The following is a 21917-nucleotide window of genomic DNA, read 5'->3' on the forward strand; positions in this document are numbered from 1 at the left end:
TTCTTTTAGCAGAAACAAATAAATTAATCCATGTTTTAGTGCTGTCCTCTTTATTTGGTGTTAAATAAAACATTTCATTTTTTATAACATATTAAATGTGTTGTTGGGGTATTTTGTTTTATCTTATCAGTCTAGAGCAGATCAAGGCTGTGGGTTTTATCTCAGAAGAGAGAGGAGCCACGTTATGAGGGCTGCATCTTGCAGTGTGCCACCTGTTGCAGGATTAAAGCAGTGTTCCAGGTTCAGAAGATTTTGCATGCTTGGGTCAAAGGGCATCTGCATGGGTACAACCACATATTTATGACAAAATCATACACACGTCTGTCAGGAGGTTTTTTCAATCATAATACATGTTTCGAATCTGTGTTGTTATTAAAATGTTTTAGTTGAAATTAAACTGAAATATTAATATTAGATGAAAAACAAACCTAAACAACTTTAATAATTAGAAATGTAGAGATGTAAGTTTTAAATTACTAAAACTGAAATAAAAATGAATTCAAGCTAAACAGAAATGTATAAAAAAAATGAATTAAACTAAAATGAAAAATATTAAATACTATAATAGTATATAAATTAAACTAAACACTCTTTAGAAAATAAATGACAGTGTAACACTTTACCTCTGTGATGGGTGCTAAATTGAAATCAGACTTCAGTAAATTCCTGATCTCAGAGCAGATGTGTGTAGTTTTCTCCAAAAGCATTTCCTAGAAGAAACCATTGTAAATGAATGACAAAGAGATGTAAATTCAGTGTGCTCTACATTTATGGTTAGTGCAAAAGTACAACATGGTGATTTAGGACTCCGAGACACCTGTCGGTGAGGGGTGGACGTAGCCGTTCTGTTCTGCTCCTTTTCTTTTTTTGGGCTGAAGGAGGAGGCTGAGCTGGAGGATTGTGAAACATGCCCATCAACCTCAACACATGCTGTGTTCAGCAGTGCATGAACAGCTTTCAGCCTGGATGGAGCAATGAGAGTAAACAAAACTCTAACTTCTAACCATTAACTACCACTTAAATCAAACAGACAAAAAGAAGGGTAAATCTAAACCACAGTCCCCTTGCTGACAATAATGCACTCTGTAAAAACAGTGTATGTGTATCCAACACAAAATAAGGTTCGTCTTTGGATAGATAAACATAACATGTACCTGTCCAAACAGATCGCTCTCTGTCCAGCCTGTAGTGCTGCCACTGCATCTGCAACAGGGCTCATTGCTGATAGAGGAACATTATTTACAGCGAACAGAAGCAGAATCTGAAGAGATCAAATATAACTCTGCTCAGGAACCGATATTTATTACAGAGAGAACCATTTAATTTAAATAAAGGACAAGATACATAATTCACATAATTTGTAAATTATTACCGTGTTGTCCTCTGACATGGGTCTGTACCACTGGATGCTCAGTTCCTGCATGTCAGTGCTGGCCCAGGGGTAAAGATCTGACAATGGCTGGTCATGCTGGCAGGAGTTAGGAGTGAGACAACAATAATGATTTTATTTTTTCTATTATCATTTGGTGATAAGGTAATGCATGTGTGAATAGAAACCTGTATTCTCTGATGCCTCAGTAGTAGAGCTGCAGGGGGATCAGGAACTGCCCACTGCTCTCTGTAAGAGGGTTGGTGATGGCTAAAGAAGGTGTGTAACTGGGAGAGTCTGAGAGCAAGTTTGGAATCACCGGACATGGACAACAGCCCATCAACACCCTGCACTGCTCCTGAATAACACAGCCAATTAAACCATCATTACATAAAAACATATATACAGTACAAAGGTTTTCAGAGTTTAGATTTATTAATTGTTGAATGAACTGAATAAAAAAACCCTAGTTTAATAGTTACTTGTGCTGTACCTGGTCGTGAAGAGACCTGTAGTAGGTTGATTAAGTGCATGTAGTAGCGGGACATATGAACCCAGGTCAGCTGAGAGCATTTCCTGCTGTTTATCTCATGCTCAGCATCCATGAATGCCTCAGGATTGGTGATACAGTTCTCAGGGTTTTCTATCCCCCCTGCCAATGCAATCAGCACATGTACATATTTAGAAATAATCCCTTTATTCAGCAAAGATGCATTAAATTGATTTAAAATGACACCAATTTCAATCCAATACAAGACTTGAAATCCTATTTTCTAATGCAAAACTAAATACTGAATTTTTGCAATGTGTGCAGTGGTCTGGGGTTAAAGTTTACCACAGGGATGGAAGAGATCATTCCATGCAAAGTCAGGCAGGGCTTTTATTGAGGAAAGTGGTACATTGCCTTCAGTAACTCCAGTGAATCTGTGCAAATTGCCACATTTGGCAATAACTTCTGATGTCTATAAAACAAGGATAAATCATTTATATTGAACACACTTCATACAGATGTGTGGATGATGTCCTTACAGACCTTTAAAGCTATCCTCAAACAAATCCAGCAGAGCAGAAGGCAGGTCTCTCTGACTATTTCCTAAGGAAACAACATATAAATACACATTAATATTACAGAAGTACTCTACTGTTACTCTCAAATTCTGTCACATTTCACAGCACCTTTCTGGTCTCGTCAGGTGTTGGATATTCAGAGGGTGAGATAACCTGCTCACACTCTTGCAAGTATATCAATGCCATTTCCAGGTAGCAACTATGTGTCAACCTGAAATACACACACGCATTAAAAATGTGAGTCATGTTTGAAAAGAATTAGAGGAGAACTTTAGTAAAACAACTTACTTACCGCAAGCTTTGGCTAAGAGTATGGTTAAATGTGTTTAAACATCCAAAAAAGGCCTCTAGGACTTTCTGGGGATCAGATTTTTGCATGGAAATGAGATGTCTGCCCACCATTCCTGCAGATACAAAAGATCAACCATTTACAATTAGTACTGGTTCACAAGACAAGACGCTAGATATAAAGATCACTCCCTATTGGTCACCTGTACAGTACAGGATATCAGCCTCCAGCTGGCGATCTCTATTGGCAGAGGCCTGAGAGATGCTGAGTGCACACTGCAGAACTTCCTGAGCAGATATTAAGGGCCTCCAGGGTTCCTCACCTCCCTCAGAGGAACTTGACAAAGCCTGCAATGCCAAAGAGTGACCTAGAACAAACAGAATCGACATTAATCATAACAGCATCTGCTTGAGCCATTTTTAGAAAGAAAAAGCCACGGCTTAGCAAAAGAATTGTTTTTGGTTTGACATTTGATTCTGTGTAGAATGAAATACTTAAATACATGTCAAGACAAGACCAATGACAATTCAGTGTGCAAAATGATGTAATAAAGATGTAATAAAAACATTTTCAATTCTGAATATTATAGTCAATAGGAGAATTCCATGCATTAATCTAAAACAATGAAACAAAGCAAAAAAAGCAAAACAAACAAACAAATGAAACAAACTAAATATAACAAACAAAACAAATAGTGTTTTGTAAAGGTAATTTACAAAACACATTTTCTATATGTTAAGCAGTTGGATTAAATGCATAAATTTAATACTTAGATGTTTAGAACAAACCCCTAACCAGGATGTTAGAGGAATATCTATACAGTTCTGCCTTTTTTCTCTTGTCATACCAATCCGCATGGTTGTCTTTGCCAGCAGGGGAAGCTGTGGAAGATAAATATTCTTTAAGCCAGCTAGTAGTTCCACCTTGCCTCCTTTTTTGAAACCTATGGACTCTCCAAAGGCACAGAGCTGAAAACAAAGAACAATATTACCACTACACAAATATCTAAAACACAAGTAAATGTAATATTGTTGCTCTTACATATTCAAAAAGACCTAATCTGGGAGCTATACATCTTTATCAGATCTTTACTGTCTTAACACATTTTAGATAACAACAAAGGTCAAGTTCACATGAATATCTACTTGTGTTATGCTTCAACAAACATTTTGAGCATGATAATATCCAAAACCTGTTGCTGCAGTAGTTTCTGTGTGAGCAGGTGAAGAGTCTGGCTTCCTGTTCCTCTCAGCTCACTAAGAAGTAACACAGCCTCAGCTAGAGTCATTTGAGAGCGCAGAGATAGAGCACTGCGCCCAGATAACAAGCTCACAATCTCCTAAACAGACACACAGATCAGCCAACAGAAAGAGTCAAATAGCACTAAATCAAAATCAACTGTCTTAACAAACAACTGACCTGTAGCATGGACGTACTGTCTTCCGTGGGTCTGCCACGGTGTGTGTTGAGTTGGACGCCTTGTAGGAGCAGCAGGGCTTTAGAGTCAGGGTCTCCCCAGGCCTCGGCCTCCTCCAGACCCTCTTTCAGCAGTCGAAGTGCCTCTGCACTGCTGTCTGCACCTGCACAAACAAGCGCAAGTGGTCAAAAAACACCAAATACCAGTTAAATCCAGCAACATTTACACCACATTAAACTTTGCAAAGCAGCTTACCAGAGCAGATTGCAGTTCCAGGGATATGGCCTACGAGGGAGCTAACTACCGCCAGCCTACAGCGCAGCCAGAACAGGAGATCCATGCGTTCTCTTGCTTCTGCTTCTTCTGGAACATCTCCGCTATGGAGATCGAGAACAGACTTTGCGTCCCCGGAGCTTGTCTGCAGAGAAAAAGACAGAGAGATAAAAGTCTAATGAAACTTACGCAAGATCTGAATTTTTAGCTTGAATTAATGTAAGTAAATCAGAGGTTGATTATTACCTGATGTACTTTGGCTCTGGGTCGTCTGAGAGCAGAGGAGGGTGGTCCGCGAGGAGGCAGCGGGCGGAAATCACTTTGAAACACAGGAGACCTCTGGAGGAGTCTCAAAGCAGACACTGACAGATCTGCACTACAATAGAGGAAAGATGTTTAGATTTACAATGGATTCAAAAATACAGACAAGCATGCATACCCAGGGACATACAATACCATGAAAAGTTGATCAAAAACAAAGTAATATTGATAAATATTATTACAATTTAAAATAACTACTTTCTATTTTAATATACTTTAATAAGTAATTTATTCCTCTGATGGCAAAGCTGAATTTTTAGCTGCCATTACCCCTGCTGCTTCATATTTTTGTGGAAATCCTGATACATTTTTTTTAGGATTCTTCAGTAAATTTAAAGTTCAAAAGAACAGCATTTATTTGGAACATTATAAAAGTCTTTACTCATATTTTCTGAATAAATTAATGCATCCTTGCTGAATAAAACTACTAGATTCTTAAGAAAAATAAAATAAAAATCACACTGATCCCAAGCTTTGTAACAGTAGTGTTCATATAGACACCCACACAACTTCACAAACATGCATTTTTCCTCATGATTTAAGTTTCTCTACTACCTGGCAGACATTCTGCCCTGTTGCATGTTGATATTGGACATTAACAGTCTGATCTCCACTGCCAGCTCCATTTCTTCAGGATCGGTGCTCAGAGGATGTGGGGTGAAGAGCTCTGGACTAACCAGAGCATGTGCTTCTTTTAAAAGTATGGCCTGAAAGGGGCAATAAAGAGACATTATGTTCACTTTGTCCTTAATGTTCTTGGCATTCGGTAGATGTATTTATATTTTTGTTTATAACTTTATACTTTACAGCTATTAATGCTGTAGGGTCAAATAATGTTAAAACGCTTTTATAGGCCTAGATCTGGAAGAACAATTTAACAAAAATAAAAGTTGGACAGCTTTAACGGTAAAATGGAGCACCTTGACTTCTCCTAATGTGAGTTTCCTGGCACTGAGCTGGAGACCCTTGGACTCGTCAAAGCTGGAGACATCAGGCAAACAGGAAGTGCTGGAGCATTCCTCCTGAGATTCGGATAAATCTGTGGGTTTAAAGAAAATAATTCAGTAATGTGTTATGGAGATTTATAATCTGTGATTGTCCATAATAAGATAGCACTGAAATGATACCTGGAGTCAGTGGCTCAGGCAGGTCATGTATAGTGCTACATACAGCCAAGATGAGATGAACTCTGGCCATCAGGAGCTGCCTGGTCAATTTTGAGCCATAAAGAGCCACAATGTCTTTACATGGCCTCCTATTAACCACCTCCTCCATAACCTAAGAAAAAGATCACACAAAGCATTATGCTTTTTACAGACAGTACAGCATGTTGTCAATGACTTGATGTACATGTGTAAAAACAGGTAAACTTACTCGAAGATTGGAAGGATCCAACAGCGGTTTCCCTTCATTAAATATTTCCTTTGCCTGTGGGATTCAATGTGAATTTTTTTTAGCAGCAATTACTCCAGTCTTCAGTGTCACATGATACTTCAGAAATCTTTCTAATATGCAGATTTGGTGCTAAAGAAACATATCAACTCTACACTTTACTGTAAAGAAAATAATTGCATGTATTGCTTTTGCCAACTCTGTATTTGGTTTTTTTCATTGTTTATGCTGCTTTACCCAAGATGGCTTCTCCACTCTGTGGTGGCCTGCATGAGGTAAAGGGATTTCCCTGCCAAATGTGAGACTGCCGAGTTCTTTAAACGCCTGACTGAAGGCCCCCAACTCTGTCAATACTTTTACCTGTATACACAAACAAACTTAATATAAACCCATAAGACTCAAATAGACAAATACATTCAATCAAACACAGATTTACAAGATTTACAAGAACAGACAACAATGTCTTTCAAACCTTCAGTATTCTGCATGTGACAGTGAGGTGTAGATCCCGACACACTGTTCTGGCAATATACACATACAGAGCCAGTACAGGAAGAACCTGAAATAAGCAGTATGATGTGTTGAAGATTAAGATGGATCAGACATCAACTGTAAAATGCACAAATGTAACCACCTTAATTTAAGTGTCAAGGAGTGTTGCTCTGGTACCTTGAGAAGGTGTCCTGAGGTATAGAGCCAGTGGCAGAGAAAAGACAAACTGGCAACAGTGGTGCCAAGATTCCCCCGATCTGGTTCAGAGAAGAGGTCGATACCTGGGATCAGCTCCGTCTCCACAGAGTACATGGAGTAGGACAGGTCAGTTATCGGATGGGGCATAGAGGCCATCAGTAGGCACTGTGGAGCATATGGCCTTATTAAACTCTTGAGTGTTGACATTGGGTGCTGCTGGTCATAATTTCCTCATTAGCCGAGTTCAAAACAGAGTACTTTTTCAACTATACTAAAAGTGACTCAATTCTCACCTTAAAGAGTTTGCCAGAGAGAAGGCAGGACTTTGTGCGCTGATCGATGTTGGAAGTCAGAATGTGCCTGTCATTAGAGGTGAAATCATACAGCTGTAATGAAGCACAGCCACAAATACACTTTATGGTTTCTCACTTACTGTGCAATCTTGGCTGAAAGCAAAGCTCCCTGAAGACAGCCCCATATCCCAGCATGCCGCAGGGTTTCCTGAGAGGAGCTGCTGCCCCATGAGTCACCATCCCACGATTCCAGAACTCCAGAGCTTTGCAGAGCACAGTCCAAAGCCTTACTCCAGAAAGAGTGTGCGGATCTAGACACAAACATAAGCACATATTAATAAAAAATGCTTTTTTGTCCTTATATGGTGTGAAATCAAAACATATGATTACCTACACTGCCGTTCAAAATCTTAGCAACCACTAACTTCTAAAAGGGAGTGTAAACATATACAGTACAACTTCTCTAATTAATAATAATCAAAGCAGGAAAATAATGCAGTGAACACATCATACTTTCGATTTCCATTGTAGAAATGCAAGTTTCCAAGGTCATGGAGTGCTTGCACCTGGAGGGAGTTGTACTTATTTGCTTGAAGATATTCTGCATAAAACAACAAAAAAACATATATCTGTACTGCAAAAGCTTGTTCTAGAACAAATTCTGCTTGTAAGATGTCAAAGTTCAGATCGGTTCTCACTAATAGAATTGTTGTAGGAAGAGAAAACAGTGTGGATCTGTGTTGGAGGCAGGGTGGGGTTGTAAATGGAGCCCAGAGAGCTGAAGTCCTCTGCAGACAGGTCTGGAGGGCTGATGCCAGGCGGGGTGCTGGCTGCCATGCTGAATTCCACTTTTCCCTGCAGAATGCCGCTGTTCTCTTTAGAGAATGGCACCTCAACATATGCTGAGGCCACATATAAAGGGTGTGATTGAAAGTGTAAACAGTTTTTATTGTTACTTTTGATCAAATGAATGTGTCCTTCCTGAATTTAACAATTAAATTCTAAAAATTAACTGACCCCAAACTTAGTGGTGTGTGTAAGACTTACAGTGCTGTGTGTCCGCCAGTAGCAGCAGGAGTAGAGTTCGGTTGTGCTGAAAGGTCAGCAGTGTGTGATGTCTTTTCTCAAGAGTCTCTCTGAAACACTGCAGTGTGTCCTCTACATCCAACGGTACACACACCAGACACATGGCTCTCTTCACATCTGCAGTAAATTATAAAGCACGCACGTAAGACTTAATTATGGTCTTTTTAAAAAATAGATTATACATTTGGGTCATTATACATGACCCAAATATGACATGCAAAATGCACAAAATGGTAAATTAATCAGAAAATAAATGGGACCTGGCAACCCTTTTTTGTACCTGCAAGTTTCTTGGGCTCTGGGTCAGTGATCATAATCTGACCTCCTCCACAGGGAAACAGTAACTGTCTGCTTGCATAATTCCTGCATGTCACCTATGGACATCAGTTACAAAATGTAGACATTTTTCCAACTCTAATGGATGCACGACTGGAATATCCATTATAAAGGTTTGCATTGACCAGGCTGTGAACTCAAAATTTTAAGCAGCTCTTGTCAAAGTTAATCAAAATGATGTGTATGTCATTATTTCTGTCTACCTTCTCTCCAGAGATCATCTCAGTGTAGGTGAAGTGAGGTTGAGGGGCTGGAGGGCCCCTGAAACAGCTGATCCTGTCCAACAACCTCCTCTGCGCATGCACCAGAACAGGTGTTACCATGTGAGAGTAGCGCTCCCTGAAACCCATGACGCATTGCATTTCAATAGCTACACATTTGCAAGAGAAATTATCTTCATGAACATTTCTATTACTTCTTTAATTTCAACAAGCATACAAATTAATGCTACACCAGCATCAGTGAGATATCAGCATACCGAGTATATGTATTGAAAAGTAGGGCGAGGTGGGCGAGATTCTCCCACTTGGCCTGATAGTACAGAAGCTCTAATGTGTGCAGAACCAGAGTCCTCAGCCAGCGCAAATCTATAACTGTCCCGTCATCCATTGGGCCAGAGAAGTACAGGCTGGCCTCAAGCTCTACATCTTGATCATCATAAACATTCCACAGCTACAGAATAAAAAGAAAACAAATATGAAAGACATCTTTACAGTTTAGCTGTCATTTTAAAAGTATTTGACTGCAGAATGGTGCAAATGACCAATCATTATCAAGTAACCTTTAAGGGAGCTGTAGGATGACTGAAAAAAAAGGTAATAATATTTAATTAATTTAATTTAATAAAATAAAATAATTAATATTAATCATTTTAATTATCTAACTCAAAATCTTAAAAATAATTAAATTAAATTAAATTAATGCAAACTGAATTATTATTTATAGGGCCTCTGAACAATGTGTTGGAGAGTGGACCTTCAAGTCAATACGTTTGAGAACCACTGCTCTAGAGGTGATGTGGATTAACCTTCAGCTTCTCCATCATGTCCATGAGAAGATCTGAGGCCAGTGCTAGTAGGGGAGTGATCACTGTATACAGCTGCTCTATCGTCAGCCGTCTGGCACTGACATTAGGGCCTTGGGTTCGCTCGATCATCAGGGCCAGAGTGCTGGATTGGTCCCAGAGAGTCCGACACACCCATTGTAAAGTTGTCCAGTGACCCCAGCGATGTGCCAGCACCTAGTGGAAAAAAATGCGAGATGCTCATAAGATAAAGGGCATGGCAAATTAGGGCTATTAAAATAAAAATGCATTTACCATAGCTCTGCGCATGTGTACAGAGGCTTTGTTAAGTGTGTCCAGTAACTGAGACGTGGTTTGATGAACAGGAGTGCCGTCAGCTTTAGGGTCATGGGTGTGCTCAAAGTCCTCTTCACCTTCAACGTCACTTTCTGCAGAGCTGAACTCCTCGTCACTGCTATTTGGTTCTTCTGAGGATGTAGTGTAAATTAGGACAATCATATACTGCATCTACATGTAATGATCTACACTACCATTCAAAGGTTGGGATCAGTAAGAATCCTAAAAAAACTGCTTTCAACAATAATAATAATTAGACATGTTTCATAAGCACAAAATCAGCATATTATAATAATTTATGAAGGAATGTGACACTGGAGACAACAGTGAACAACAGTGTAGATTCTGGCACAACAGTGTAGAGTGTAGAGCTGTCATGCTAAAGAGACTTTAACCTACCTTGATTAGTATCTTTAACTTTGTGCTTCACTTCCTTTTTGTGAGCATGGCATCTAGGACGGGGTACAACTTTGGGATGTGGAACAGTCAGTTCAGGTGGCCTAATGTGCTGTGGAACATTCTTCCACATAATCAGCATTCCACAGTGAGCCAGAGAAAAGAAAGACTGAGAAAGATGGCTGAAACTGGAAAGGACAGAAAAAAGCTCAAGTTTCAATCGAACAGGTCCAGAGAAAATAATAATCAAAAGGTATTAACAGAACAGAAAAAAAGTCTTGATATTAAGATGAGCTTGAGGTTGAAGACCCAAACTGACATCACAATGTATTTGGCATTATTTGGTTTTCAGTTTTGAGTACCAGAGTTTTGGTGGTCCCAGGTTCCTCCTCAGCAGGCCTAGGTGAGCACAAGCCAGACTCAGATTGACATGGCAACGCCACAGTGAATCTTCAGAGCGCATCTGCCTCAGCTTCCAGCGGCGCTGATATCTTCTGATAAGAGTAGCCAGTTGACTTAGCAGGACGTCCACAGCTCTGACCTCTCTGAGGGACACAACAGCAAACACAGATAAAGTTTTAAAGATATAATCACATACATTATCGTTCAAAAGTTTGGGGTCAGTAAGCTTTTTTTTAAAGAAATTAGTACTTTATAATACTATTTCTAAAAGATCATGTGACACTGAAGATTGGAGTAATGGCTGGTGAAAATTCAGCTTTGCTATCACCGGAATAAATTAAAATTTACAATATATTCAAATAGAAAACAGTTCTTATTATAATATTTCACAATATTACTGTTTTTACTGTATTTCTGATAAAATAAATGCATAAATTTCAAAAACATAAAAAAAAAACTTTTGAATGTTAGTATACATGACTGCACATTTTAAAGATGGAATATTTCACTATTTTGCAAGCTGGGCTGAATAGTGTTTTACTTTTGAGAGTTTTGGCTCTTGAATGCAACCAGAATTTTCTTCTGTAGCAACTTCCTGCCATCCCAAAATGTGCCATCTTTTTGTTTCTGAAACATAGATTCAGAGCGTATTTATAAACTGAAAGAGAACATGCATTTAATTTGTGCAAATGTGCCGCAATATGTTAAAGGGATACTCCACCCCAAAATGAAAATTTTGTCATTAATCACTTACCCCCATGTCGTTCCAAACCCGTAAAAGCTTCGTTCGTCTTCGGAACACAATTTAAGATATTTTGGATGAAAACCGGGAGGTTTGTTGTGACTGTCCCATTGACTGCCAAGTAAATTACACTGTCAAGGTCCAGAAAAGTATGAAACGCATCGTCAGAATACTCCATCTGCCATCAGCGGTTCAATCGTAATGTTATGAAGCAACGAGAATACTTTTTGTACGGAAATAAAACAAAAATAACGACTTTATTCAACAATTACATACCGTAACGTCTTCTCTGTGTCACCGTAGCGCCATTTTGGAGAATATCCTCTGGATGCAAAATGCATACACACTTCTGTGTCAGCCGCAACACAGGGATGCGCTGTTTGCGTTCAAATCAAAGCGTAAATCGATGCATAAGACATATCCCCGTGTCGCGGCTGACACAGAAGAGTTATTTTTGTTTTATTTCCGTACAAAAAGTATTCTCGTCGATTCATAACGTTACGATTAAACCACTGATGGCAGATGGAATATTCTGATGATGTGTTTCATACTTTTCTGGACCTTGACAGTGTAATTTACTTGGCAGTCAATGGGACAGTCACAAGCCTCCTGGTTTTCATCCAAAATATCTTAAATTGTGTTCCGTGGATGAACGAAGCTTTTACGGGTTTGGAACGACATGGGGGTAAGTGATTAATGACAAAATTTTCATTTTGGGGTGGAGTATCCCTTTAACATGTTTTACAAAACAAAAGCTTACTTTGGCATTGTACTCAATCACAGAGGTTGTGAAGTCTTTAAACTCCTCCCCTGGTAGACCTGAGTTCTTCTTTAGCCCGACCAAAGCCTCATCACGTCTAGAAATATTACAGAAAGCAAAGAAATGTAACTCAAAACACCTACACACTCATTGCAAGCATGGACTACACAAAAACACACCTGCTAAGCCAGTTCAAGATGTTCTGCTCCCACTGCAACACAAGATCCAGCTCATCTTCTAGCAGGGATTTATGGAGCAAGTGTGCAACAAACTCCAGAAAACAAGACTTCTGCTTGAACTTCATCACTGGATCAATCACACACACATGCAAACATACAAAATGAGTGTATAATACCTCATTCAGTGAATCAGATTTTTCTATATGTGTGTGTGTTTGTTTGATTTTGTTATACCCTCTTTAAAAGCATGCTGGAGGGGGCTGTTTTCAATCTCCATGTAGAGTACAACAGGGTCTTCCTGTCCAGTAAGCTCACATCCATCTGACTCTGCATCAAAGGCCATATAACATACTTTGTACTGATTGTTTACTATATTTTTGTTTAAACATTGGCTTCCTGACTAAGATATGAGAAAAAAAAAGGACCTGATTTGTTGCAGGAAGTGACATCATGGTTTCCTAATGTTTCTGTATGCATGGTTTTCATGACAATGGCCTCTAGAACATTTAGCTGCTTGCTTGGCCCCACATCATGGATGGAAGCTGCCTTCTTCTGAAAATCAAACACACATGCACTGACATTAATACTTATTAAAGCAGCACAGAGGGATTATGATACACGACACATCACGCACCCCGTCCAGCTCCAATGATGATGTTTTTTTGGCAGGATGCTGTGGGGGCTCATTGATCTCCTGAAGAAGTTTCATTCCCAGCTCAAACACAGATGATGCCATTTGACTCTCCTGAGTGGAGCTCAAGCTCTAAAAGCACACAGAAATGGATCGAAGTTTGATGTCAATATGTTTTTTTTTTAAAGAAGAAAATATGTATACTTTTATTCAGCAAGGACACATTAAATTGAGAAAAAGTGACAGTAAGGTATTTAGAATGATATAAAAGACTTCTTCCTTAAATATTCTTTCTTAACAGGTTAACAGTATATGCAATTACTACCTTGGCTAAATAGTATGTCATACAGGCGACCATGTGTTGCAGGGACTCTGTGGTGGCAACAGGCCGTTTCTGCTTGAGGACTTCTGGAATCTCCAGCAGCACCGTAAAGCACTTCAACAGCACCTGAAACACACAGATGCATTGAAGTATCTAAAGTCACCTTTGCTATGGCAAAGCCATCATATAAACAACTGATTTGACCATGAAATTATGGAACTCCTGACATTTTATTGTTATCAAGTACATTTATAAAAGTAGCCACCTCTATGACAGGCTCTGAAAGGATCTGGTTGAAGATTAATGGAGTGAGAAGGCCGTAACAGCTCACTACAGCCTGCAGGGCACCACTGCTGTCATTGAGGTGCAGAGCAAGATCAGTGGCCACCAGCATCCGTTCACACTCTGCAAGCCTGGCCTCCTGCGATGGATTTGCAGACAGATCAGCTTTAAAAGGATGAATTACTTGAGAAAGACTGGGCTGTATTATCATGAGCTGTGATTAAATACAGTATATAACCCACCATAAAGCTGATTTTATCTTAGTCACATTGTTCACTAACCTGGCCCCAGATCAAAGGCCCTCCATCACAGAGAATGTCACAGAATAGTGCCCCCTCTTGAATGTGAATATCTGTCTGAATGAAGATGGTGGAAAAAAACAGCTGCTGGAGGAGAGGAGAAGAAAGCTGCAGGGTCTCTGGGCGGAGTCTACATGAAATAGAAATATATGACAAACAGAACAGATATTTGATAAGGCACATGATCTTGCATTATATTACACTATATTACATTATATTGAATTAAACCTTGTTTGAGCCAGTCCTTCAAGACAGGCTTCTTGTTCTGGCTCTGGATCCTCAGGACTTGAGTTTGGGAGAAGAGTAAAGTGGCTCCAAAGCTCATTACAAGCTCTTTTGGCAATGGAGTAGAGTCCTGTCTGATAAGCTACCTAAACAATATAAAACCTAACATTAAGTGGATGGCTATTTTGCACGGCACACAATAATGTTTGATCCATTTACCTGAGCTATGTGGGCCCAGGTTGTTAGTAGTGGTAGAGGCAGGGAGGCTAGTAGAGGCCTGGTGGTCTCTCCAATGGCACCCCCCACAATTTTGCCCTGAGCATTAAAAGCAGCCACTGCAAAAATGTACTTCTTATTAGGCTCCAACCCGTCTACATGAAGTAAACATTCAACTCTGGCAGGAATCTGGTTGAGACACAAATTTCACTTCAGGTACTGAGTATGAATAAACAATACAGACATTAAAAAAAGTAAGTGAGGTAAATTCATGATCTGATATTTCAAAACGCCATTAGCCCTACCATATTTCCAGTCCCACACAAGTAGCAGTCTTTAAGTCGTACTTTTAGGTTGACACCCTCTGCCTCTCGTCCATAAATACAGTACCAGCTAACCTAGATCAGAATAATAGTAAATTGTGTTCTTCAGCATTTACACCTGAACATCAAGGAATAAATTCGAGATGTATTCATCAATATAGAGAAGATGTGACAACCTCATCCTCCAGGATATATGGTGCAGGTTTGAAGGTCATGGAGCAGTTGGTGCGTGAGAGAAGTATAGGGACTGGTGGTGGTTGTCTCTTCTCTGCCATTCCTAAATTGTTCTCTGAATGATATGCACAACTAGCCAGCCTCCTCTCTTCAAGCTCAGCTTTCTCCATTAGCGTTATGGCCTCCTGGAGAGATGAAAATAGAGTTTACATCATGTTATGCTGATGTCTTGTGACACCAATTGAAATACTGACCTCAAGTATTTTCTTGGTCTCTCGGCTCATCTGGTTTTTCCTGAATGCCAACAGAGCCTTCTGCGCTAGGAAAACACACTTAGAGATGTGGTTCTTCTTGATTTTTTCAAGTACCGCAAAGTCTGTTAAAGAGTAAATCTGTGTAAAACTGCCTACCTGTTTTGGTGCCAATATGTTAATATTACATTGTTTTGAAACTCACCTCCTGTAGGTCTATTTGTTTCTGAGGCCTGTGCTTGAGTAGCATGTGACTTCTTAAACTCCATCAAACTCATCTCATCTGAGCACAACAAATATGACAGATTCAGTGACATGCATAAAAATGTGTTTCACTAATATGTTGAAAGGTTGCATGTCTCTCTGACCTGACCAGGAATCAGATAGTTTGAGAGCAAGTCTGTGCTGGAAGACCAGCAACTCCAGGTGTAAATCCATGGAAAGGGCAGCAAGGTCAGAGGTACTGCTGCTTTCTGGGACTCTGTTGCTCTTGGAACTCTTCGTATCACAAAACTTCTGTGATTAAGAGAAATGTGACATCTTATAAAGCATGCTTATTGTATCAACAGTAACAGGATGTAACAGAGCTTGTGTTGCAGTAAGCAAAACTTCTTATGTTCTTGCCTGCGTGAACACCTCATCAAAGACAGCAGAACCGCCATAGAGTGACCTGGCCCTTCCTCTGGACACACATTCCACACCTCTTTCCACCACATCCAACGCTGTCTGCAGCTGTTCAGTTCTGGACCTCTGCACACATGTTAAAAATATAGTTTTATTATGGTTAAACCCTGACACAATTCTATAAAACTGCATTAGATTTAGTTGGTTTGAATACAATCTCAGAATGTAAGGTAATTTTACTTGTTTATAATCTAAATGTTGAATCTGATGCCGCTGAACAATTTTTGATGCTACAATATGAACTTTCAGTAGGGTTTTAGCTTATATTTTTACTCATGGGACAACATACCATAAACAGGGAGCTTGCAGATTTTCTGACAGGAATGGACTCTTCGCTACCATCTTCAGTGGTAGCTACAGAAAGAAAAACAAAGAAAAATTCCTCAATATATAACTAAAAGTGAAAAATAACTATTGTTTAAAAGTTTGGGATGGGTAAGTTTTTAAAAATGTTTTCTTATGCTGCATTTATTTATTTAAAACGGTAATACTGTGAAATATTATTACAATTTAAAATAATTGATTTCTATTGTAATATATTTTAAAATATATTTTTTTTCTGTGGTGGCAAAGCTGAATTTTCAGCATAATTATCTCCAGTCTTTAGCGTCACACAATCCTTCAGAAATCATTCTAATATGCTCAAGTGGAGCTCAAGAAACATTATTTTTTTATTATTATTATCAGTGTTGAAAACAGTGGTGCTGTGTAATGTTTGCGGAAACCATGATACATTTTTTAAGGAATCTTTGATGAGTCATGTTTACAGCATCTGTTGTAATAGTTGTAATAGACTGTTGCTGTGTGAAATCTCGTCTTTGTGGTACATGGTACCTGTCTTTCTCCCAGACTGTGGTGGGGCGTCCACGCTGCTTTCCAGCACCATGGCTAGTCTCAGAGTCATTTCAGTCACTAATAAAAAGTCCACTTCAGCCAGCTGGTGCTCATGGGCCACTTCACACAGCAAAAGGAGGGTCTCCACCCACTATTGAACAAAACAAAACACAAAAAAACAAACACTTACATGTTATGGATTCAGCAAATAGTGCTATAAAGGAGTGCTTTTAAAATTGACAAAGTCTCTCATAATAGACATTTTAGATTTTTTTTTTAATAATAACCTGGTCTTGGTTTGCTATCCTTCCCAGGTAGCGCACAGGTTCATAGTGTCTCGACTGTGCTCTTTGAAAGACAGTTTTGCACTTAGCCCAAAAGAAGAGCACAATGTCCAACACCAAGTCTGCATTTGGCTGGATGTCCTATTTGGACAAACATACACATTGTCAGGTTACCTATGACAGCTCCATGAACTCTTCAGAGAGTGTGAGAGAAAGACCTGACCTTGTCTGTCCTGCAGACACAAGCATGAAGTGTCTGAATAAGACTGAAAAATTCTTCGGTCATGATTGCTGCCACAGTGTTCTTGTCTGTAATGGAATAAAAGAGGGATGATGTTTATTTTGGGTTTAAGAATTTTACTTAACCAAAAATATAAATAAATAAATCCTGAATCAACTTTTTTTATCATTTGCTTGTTTTTTTCTATGAGTGAATTAAATTATGTGATTAGTACCGGCTTGACCATCAAAAGCAGTATCTTTCATGATGAATTTAACTCTTTGAGTGGACATCAAACGCTCCGCAGCCTCCAAAATCCTCAGTTCCACCTCATACTTCCTAAATGCACGGCCTTCCATGTTCTGTGTACAGTACAAGAAAAAAGAACTAGATAGCAGTCTGGCTGACATTTTAATCCATATCACAGATGTACTCACAGCTAGTGCTGACATAAGAGCCGTGGAGAGCGAGCTGAACGTGCTCCACTGTTCATATCTGAAGAGCTGCTTCACAAACTTCACCGCAGCATCTACTGCAATCTTACTCTTTCCTGAGAGACACAAAACAAAGACCCTGAGCAACATATAATGCATAAACACAAATAAGAGTGAAGGAAAATAAATGGCAAATTAAATGCAAGCACTCACCAGCAACAGCTGTGTCAAAGAGAGAGGAGGTAGGAGTGACTGCATTCACAGAGGGAGGCAGGCTCTCATCAAAAGTGTGGTCAGAATCACCAAAACCTGCAAAAGAAATTATATTTAAGCCCTAAAGGCCAGTTTACAACAATAGACATATTAGCTTGACACCAATGCATTTTGCAATTTGTGGTCTGTCACTTTAAACGCTTAAAGGGATAGTTCACCCAAAAATGAAAATTCTGTCATTAATTACTCCCCCTCATGCCGTTCCAAACCTGTAAAACCTTTATGCGCAAAGAAAACAAAAATAACGACTTTATCCAGCAATTCGTCTCCTCTGCATCACCCCATAGCGCCATTTTGGAGAGTATCACATACGTAAACAATGTATGTATGCGGATAAGTCGTTTATTTTTTTTTTCTTTGCGCACAAAAAGCATTCTTGTAGCTTTGTAAAATTACGGTTGAACCCCTGATGTCACATGGATTATTTGAACGATCTCCTTGCTATGTTTCTGAGCCTTGATCGTGTTAGGATCCTTGTTGTCTATGGAAAGGTCAAAGAGCTCTCAGATTCCATTAAAAATATCTTAATTTGTGTTCTGAAGATGAACAAAGGTCTTAGGTTTGGAACGACATGAGGGTGAGTAATTAATACCAGAATTTTCATTTTTGGGTGAACTATCCCTTTAAATTCAACAGCTGGGAAAAATGTTCTGGAAGTAATAACAACGCTATTGTTCATCTGTTTTGTTATTGTTATAGTTGTGGTGTGGACTCCATTGTTCTCATAGAATTAGAAAGATTATTAAAACTTTATAGTTATTGTTATCATTATAGGAATTGTCCTTGGTGTGGGAAAAAGTGTACCAGACAACAAGCTAGTCCCAGCCGAAATGAGCTCTAGCACCACATCCTGGACCTCGAATTCTTCAGGCATGCCGGTCTGCAGAGGCCTGACAGAGCTGTCCTGTAGAGCTTCCAGCACCGCCAGAAAACGAGCAGCATTGCCCTCGAACATCTCCATCAGGATACGCTCGGTTGGTGTGCGAGGCCACGGAGTCTACCGAGCGATATAAGGGGAGAGATAAGAGTAAAAAAGAAGATATTAGAGAAGAACTAAGAAAAAGATGTATTCTACATTATTAAAGTGAATACTCACTAGATGTAGCTCTTTCAAATTGCTTTTCTGTTTGGGTCTAAAGAGGCCTTTCGGTTTCCTTCGGGGCTCATACACCGAGCGCTTAAACACCATTACCGCAAGCTTCTCTCCATTAATGGAACAATAACAGTAATAAAATATGGTAGTTATAATACAAGAATGATAAAAACAACAACATGTTTCATTTAGGCAGCATTTCCTCACTTTTATTGTGGCCTCCTTATAAGCTTGTTGGGTCTCAAATGACACTTGAGAGCCAGTCATCTCCTCCAGCTTGGCCAATTCACTGATCTTGCCAAGGGCTCGGCGAGCAAACACCTACAATATTGCACAACAGGAGGCAAAAGAAGGACAGATTGCCTCTTGAGTCAATCGATTGGCTCTTGAGTCATAAAGCTAAGTTGATTTAGCGTTTTGATGTGAACTCGCCTCTGCCTGGACTGAAGCACAGTCATGAAAATAACATTCGCACACAGCACAGTAAAGTGTGGCCCTCCATGGCAGGAAGTTGGCAGTCAACAGAGGAACAGAGGTCTCTAGGCATGTGCATGCCCATAGTAAGTACTCTAAAACCTGAACAAAGACAAAAAAAGACTTCAAAACAAACCAAATATATAAAAAGCATACGCTTAAAAATAAATAAATACATAAATATATCAAGTACTTGAAGGAATTTAATTCATAGAAATGTAATACGTTGTCAATTATAATTTTAAGCAAGTATCTTGTTGTTTTATGTATCTACCAACCAACATATTTACAATTATTATTATTATTTGCAGTTTTTTTACTCTTTTCACCTCATTTACGTTTTTCTATATTTATGTATATTTGTATTGTATAACATCCTGAGGCAGGGGGATATGGGAATATAACAGTTGATACATAAAAATAAAGTACACTAACGTTCAAACGTTTGGGGTTGCTTGATTTTTTTTTACAGTTTTCAAGAATAAGTTTCTTATGCTCGCCAAGGCTGCATTTATTTGATCAAAAACACTACAATATTATTATAACTTAAAATAACTGTTTTATATTTGTATATATTTTAAAATGTAACTTATTCCTGTAATAGCAAAACTGAATTTTCAGCAGCCATTACTACAGGTTTCAGTGTCCCGTGATTCTTCAGAAATCATTGTAATATTTTGATTTGGTGCTTGAGAAACATTGTATTATCGATGTTGAAAACAGCTGTGCTGCTTAATAGTTTTGTGGAGATTTTTTTTTTTTCCAGGATTCTCTTATATATAGAACAGAATTTATATGAAATCTTTTTGTTTTTTGTAACAATGTGAAAATCTTTACTGTCGCTTTTGATGAGTTAAAAAAACATATACTCACCCCAATAGTGAACAGTATTGTATATTCTGAAAAGTGTTACAAAACATCATAGATAAAGGCATGTTTTTGCGAACCTGTGAAGCATGGCCTGCTGACATCAGGAATCTGCACATGTTGTACATGTGTAACGAGCCTGAGGAAAAACAGAAACAAGTCACAGTCACCATTTACTGTCAGTGTGATATACTACATCCAGAGGTCTTACTGAAGGTACCATTGTACAGGATCCAGCATAAACTTTCATCAGGCAGAACAGCCTGCATGAGAATGCGCACAAATCCCAGGATGCTCAGCAGCTTTTGAACCCCACTCTGATCTGGCAGTGCACCTCTCTCTTTCTCCAAATAGAAGATGCACTGGTATTCTCCCTGAAGAGCACGGAACTACAAATACATAGTTCAAAGGTCATTGAAATTGATATTGAAACCAAAAATGATACATGTATTTCAGGCAGGATCCCTAACCGTAAGTCGGGCTCTTTTTGAATCAAAGCCGTCTGAGAAGAAAGACTGTTTGAAGTGCTCCACGTCTCGTGTGCTTTCTAGGCTTAGTGTGCAAAACTGCTGCAGATAGAGTCTGTACCCTTGCCAGAGAGCAAGCCTGTAAAGCTTATAGCACATGATGAAAAATATTTATATAAAGGAAATATGATTATATGTGACCTTGGACCACAAAACCAGTCATAAGTAGCACGGGTATATTTATAGCAATAGCCAGGGTCAAAATTATAGATTTTTCTTTTATGCCAAAAATCATTAGGATATTAAGTAAAGATCGTGTTCCATGAAAATATTTTGTAAATTTCCTACAGTAAATATATCAAAACAATATATGCATTGCCAAGAGCTTCATTTGGACAACATTAAATTTGGATTTTTTTTTTTTTTTGCACCCTCAGATTAGTTGTATCTCAGCCAAATATTGTCCTTTCATAACAAACCATAGCTTATTTATTCAGCTTTCAGATGATGTATAAATCTCAATTTTAAAAATTTACCCTTATGACTGGTTTTGTGGTCCAGGGTCACATATATCAATGGATGAAGATTGAGTGCATTAGCAAAATATATTTGGTATAAGTTAACCAACTGGTAGCCTATAACTGTGGTTAAAAAAAGAGTAATATACAGAGTTTTATTTACCTTGGAGTCAAAGAGGAAATCTGCTGTTTGCAACAGGTGCTCTTCGAAATATGAGGGAGGAAGGCGAGATTTATATTTGTTCCATGTTTCAAACAGTTTAATGGACCTGTCAGTTAACACAAATGTTTTGTATATTAATTAACTATACTTAAACATCAATAAAGTAATATAAAAACAAAAATAAAAATCGAGTTTTTAGCCTTTTTTCTGTGTTTATCTCTTACCCTCTAGAGTAGGATCGAGAGTCGTAGTTCGGTGAGCCTGAAAGCTTCTTTACATACGCTTTAAACTCTTTTAGGTCACTTTGAAAAGCTGACAGGACGGGGTTGTTTTTATCCAGAGGTCCGTAGTAGGTTGCTGGTGCAGGGTCCATGTTTCAAGCAGCGCGTGAGAGGCACTTTGTTTGACTCTGTTGTTATGGATATGACGCGCGCACTCTTTTTGGGGCACGACCGTGCGCGTTCGTGTGTCTCATGTCAATCTTCTTTTTGTTCTTCCTTTTTTTTAAAT

At 38.9% G+C, this 21917-nt stretch overlaps 1 protein-coding gene across 5 annotated transcripts; it reads right to left on the reverse strand.

Annotated features, from left to right (window-relative positions):
- Window positions 1–142: 142 nt before the first annotated feature.
- LOC131539290 (cilia- and flagella-associated protein 54-like) lies at window positions 143–21828 on the reverse strand. 5 transcript variants are annotated; one of them, XM_058773768.1, is made up of 69 exons: window positions 21632–21828; window positions 21408–21513; window positions 20730–20873; window positions 20480–20648; window positions 20340–20398; window positions 19351–19494; window positions 19126–19239; window positions 18922–19023; window positions 18630–18822; window positions 17766–17861; window positions 17556–17668; window positions 17354–17480; window positions 17122–17207; window positions 16902–17039; window positions 16615–16765; window positions 16070–16134; window positions 15721–15846; window positions 15465–15612; window positions 15302–15379; window positions 15100–15221; window positions 14848–15030; window positions 14654–14746; window positions 14352–14537; window positions 14136–14278; window positions 13890–14037; window positions 13592–13747; window positions 13330–13452; window positions 13008–13136; window positions 12799–12922; window positions 12608–12700; window positions 12374–12500; window positions 12195–12291; window positions 11234–11319; window positions 10653–10835; window positions 10294–10478; window positions 9853–10025; window positions 9562–9774; window positions 9013–9206; window positions 8738–8873; window positions 8479–8572; window positions 8160–8315; window positions 7811–8014; window positions 7626–7713; window positions 7253–7423; window positions 7113–7179; window positions 6799–6984; window positions 6602–6688; window positions 6367–6489; window positions 6112–6165; window positions 5865–6015; window positions 5658–5776; window positions 5293–5444; window positions 4663–4792; window positions 4399–4561; window positions 4146–4306; window positions 3919–4065; window positions 3574–3694; window positions 2929–3093; window positions 2730–2841; window positions 2546–2648; window positions 2403–2462; window positions 2205–2331; window positions 1863–2021; window positions 1558–1727; window positions 1373–1468; window positions 1155–1261; window positions 818–962; window positions 624–710; window positions 143–276 (listed from the first exon to the last, which is right to left on the reverse strand). In XM_058773768.1, the coding sequence occupies exons 1-69, from the start codon at window positions 21778–21780 to the stop codon at window positions 157–159; spliced, it is 9027 nt and encodes a 3008-aa protein (XP_058629751.1). In that variant the 5' UTR covers window positions 21781–21828; the 3' UTR covers window positions 143–156. The 5 variants fall into 5 exon arrangements, with proteins under 5 accessions (XP_058629751.1, XP_058629752.1, XP_058629750.1 ...); XM_058773769.1 differs by having other exon boundaries at window positions 9853–10022; window positions 12799–12925; XM_058773767.1 differs by having other exon boundaries at window positions 12799–12925.
- Window positions 21829–21917: the final 89 nt, after the last annotated feature.

This window comes from Onychostoma macrolepis, chromosome 04, assembly GCF_012432095.1.
Source record: "Onychostoma macrolepis isolate SWU-2019 chromosome 04, ASM1243209v1, whole genome shotgun sequence".
Taxonomy (NCBI): domain Eukaryota; kingdom Metazoa; phylum Chordata; class Actinopteri; order Cypriniformes; family Cyprinidae; genus Onychostoma; species Onychostoma macrolepis.

Excerpts from the sequence above, each read along its gene's own strand:
- LOC131539290 (XM_058773767.1), bottom strand. The coding sequence starts at position 21,780 with ATGGACCCTGCACCAGCAACCTACTACGGACCTCTGGATAAAAACAAC. Across the intron at positions 19,495-20,339 it reads CAGCAGGCCATGCTTCACAG|GTTTTAGAGTACTTACTATG; the intron begins GTTCGCAAAAAC and ends GTCTTTGTTCAG. Across the intron at positions 12,292-12,373 it reads ATCTTGAACTGGCTTAGCAG|ACGTGATGAGGCTTTGGTCG; the intron begins GTGTGTTTTTGT and ends TAATATTTCTAG.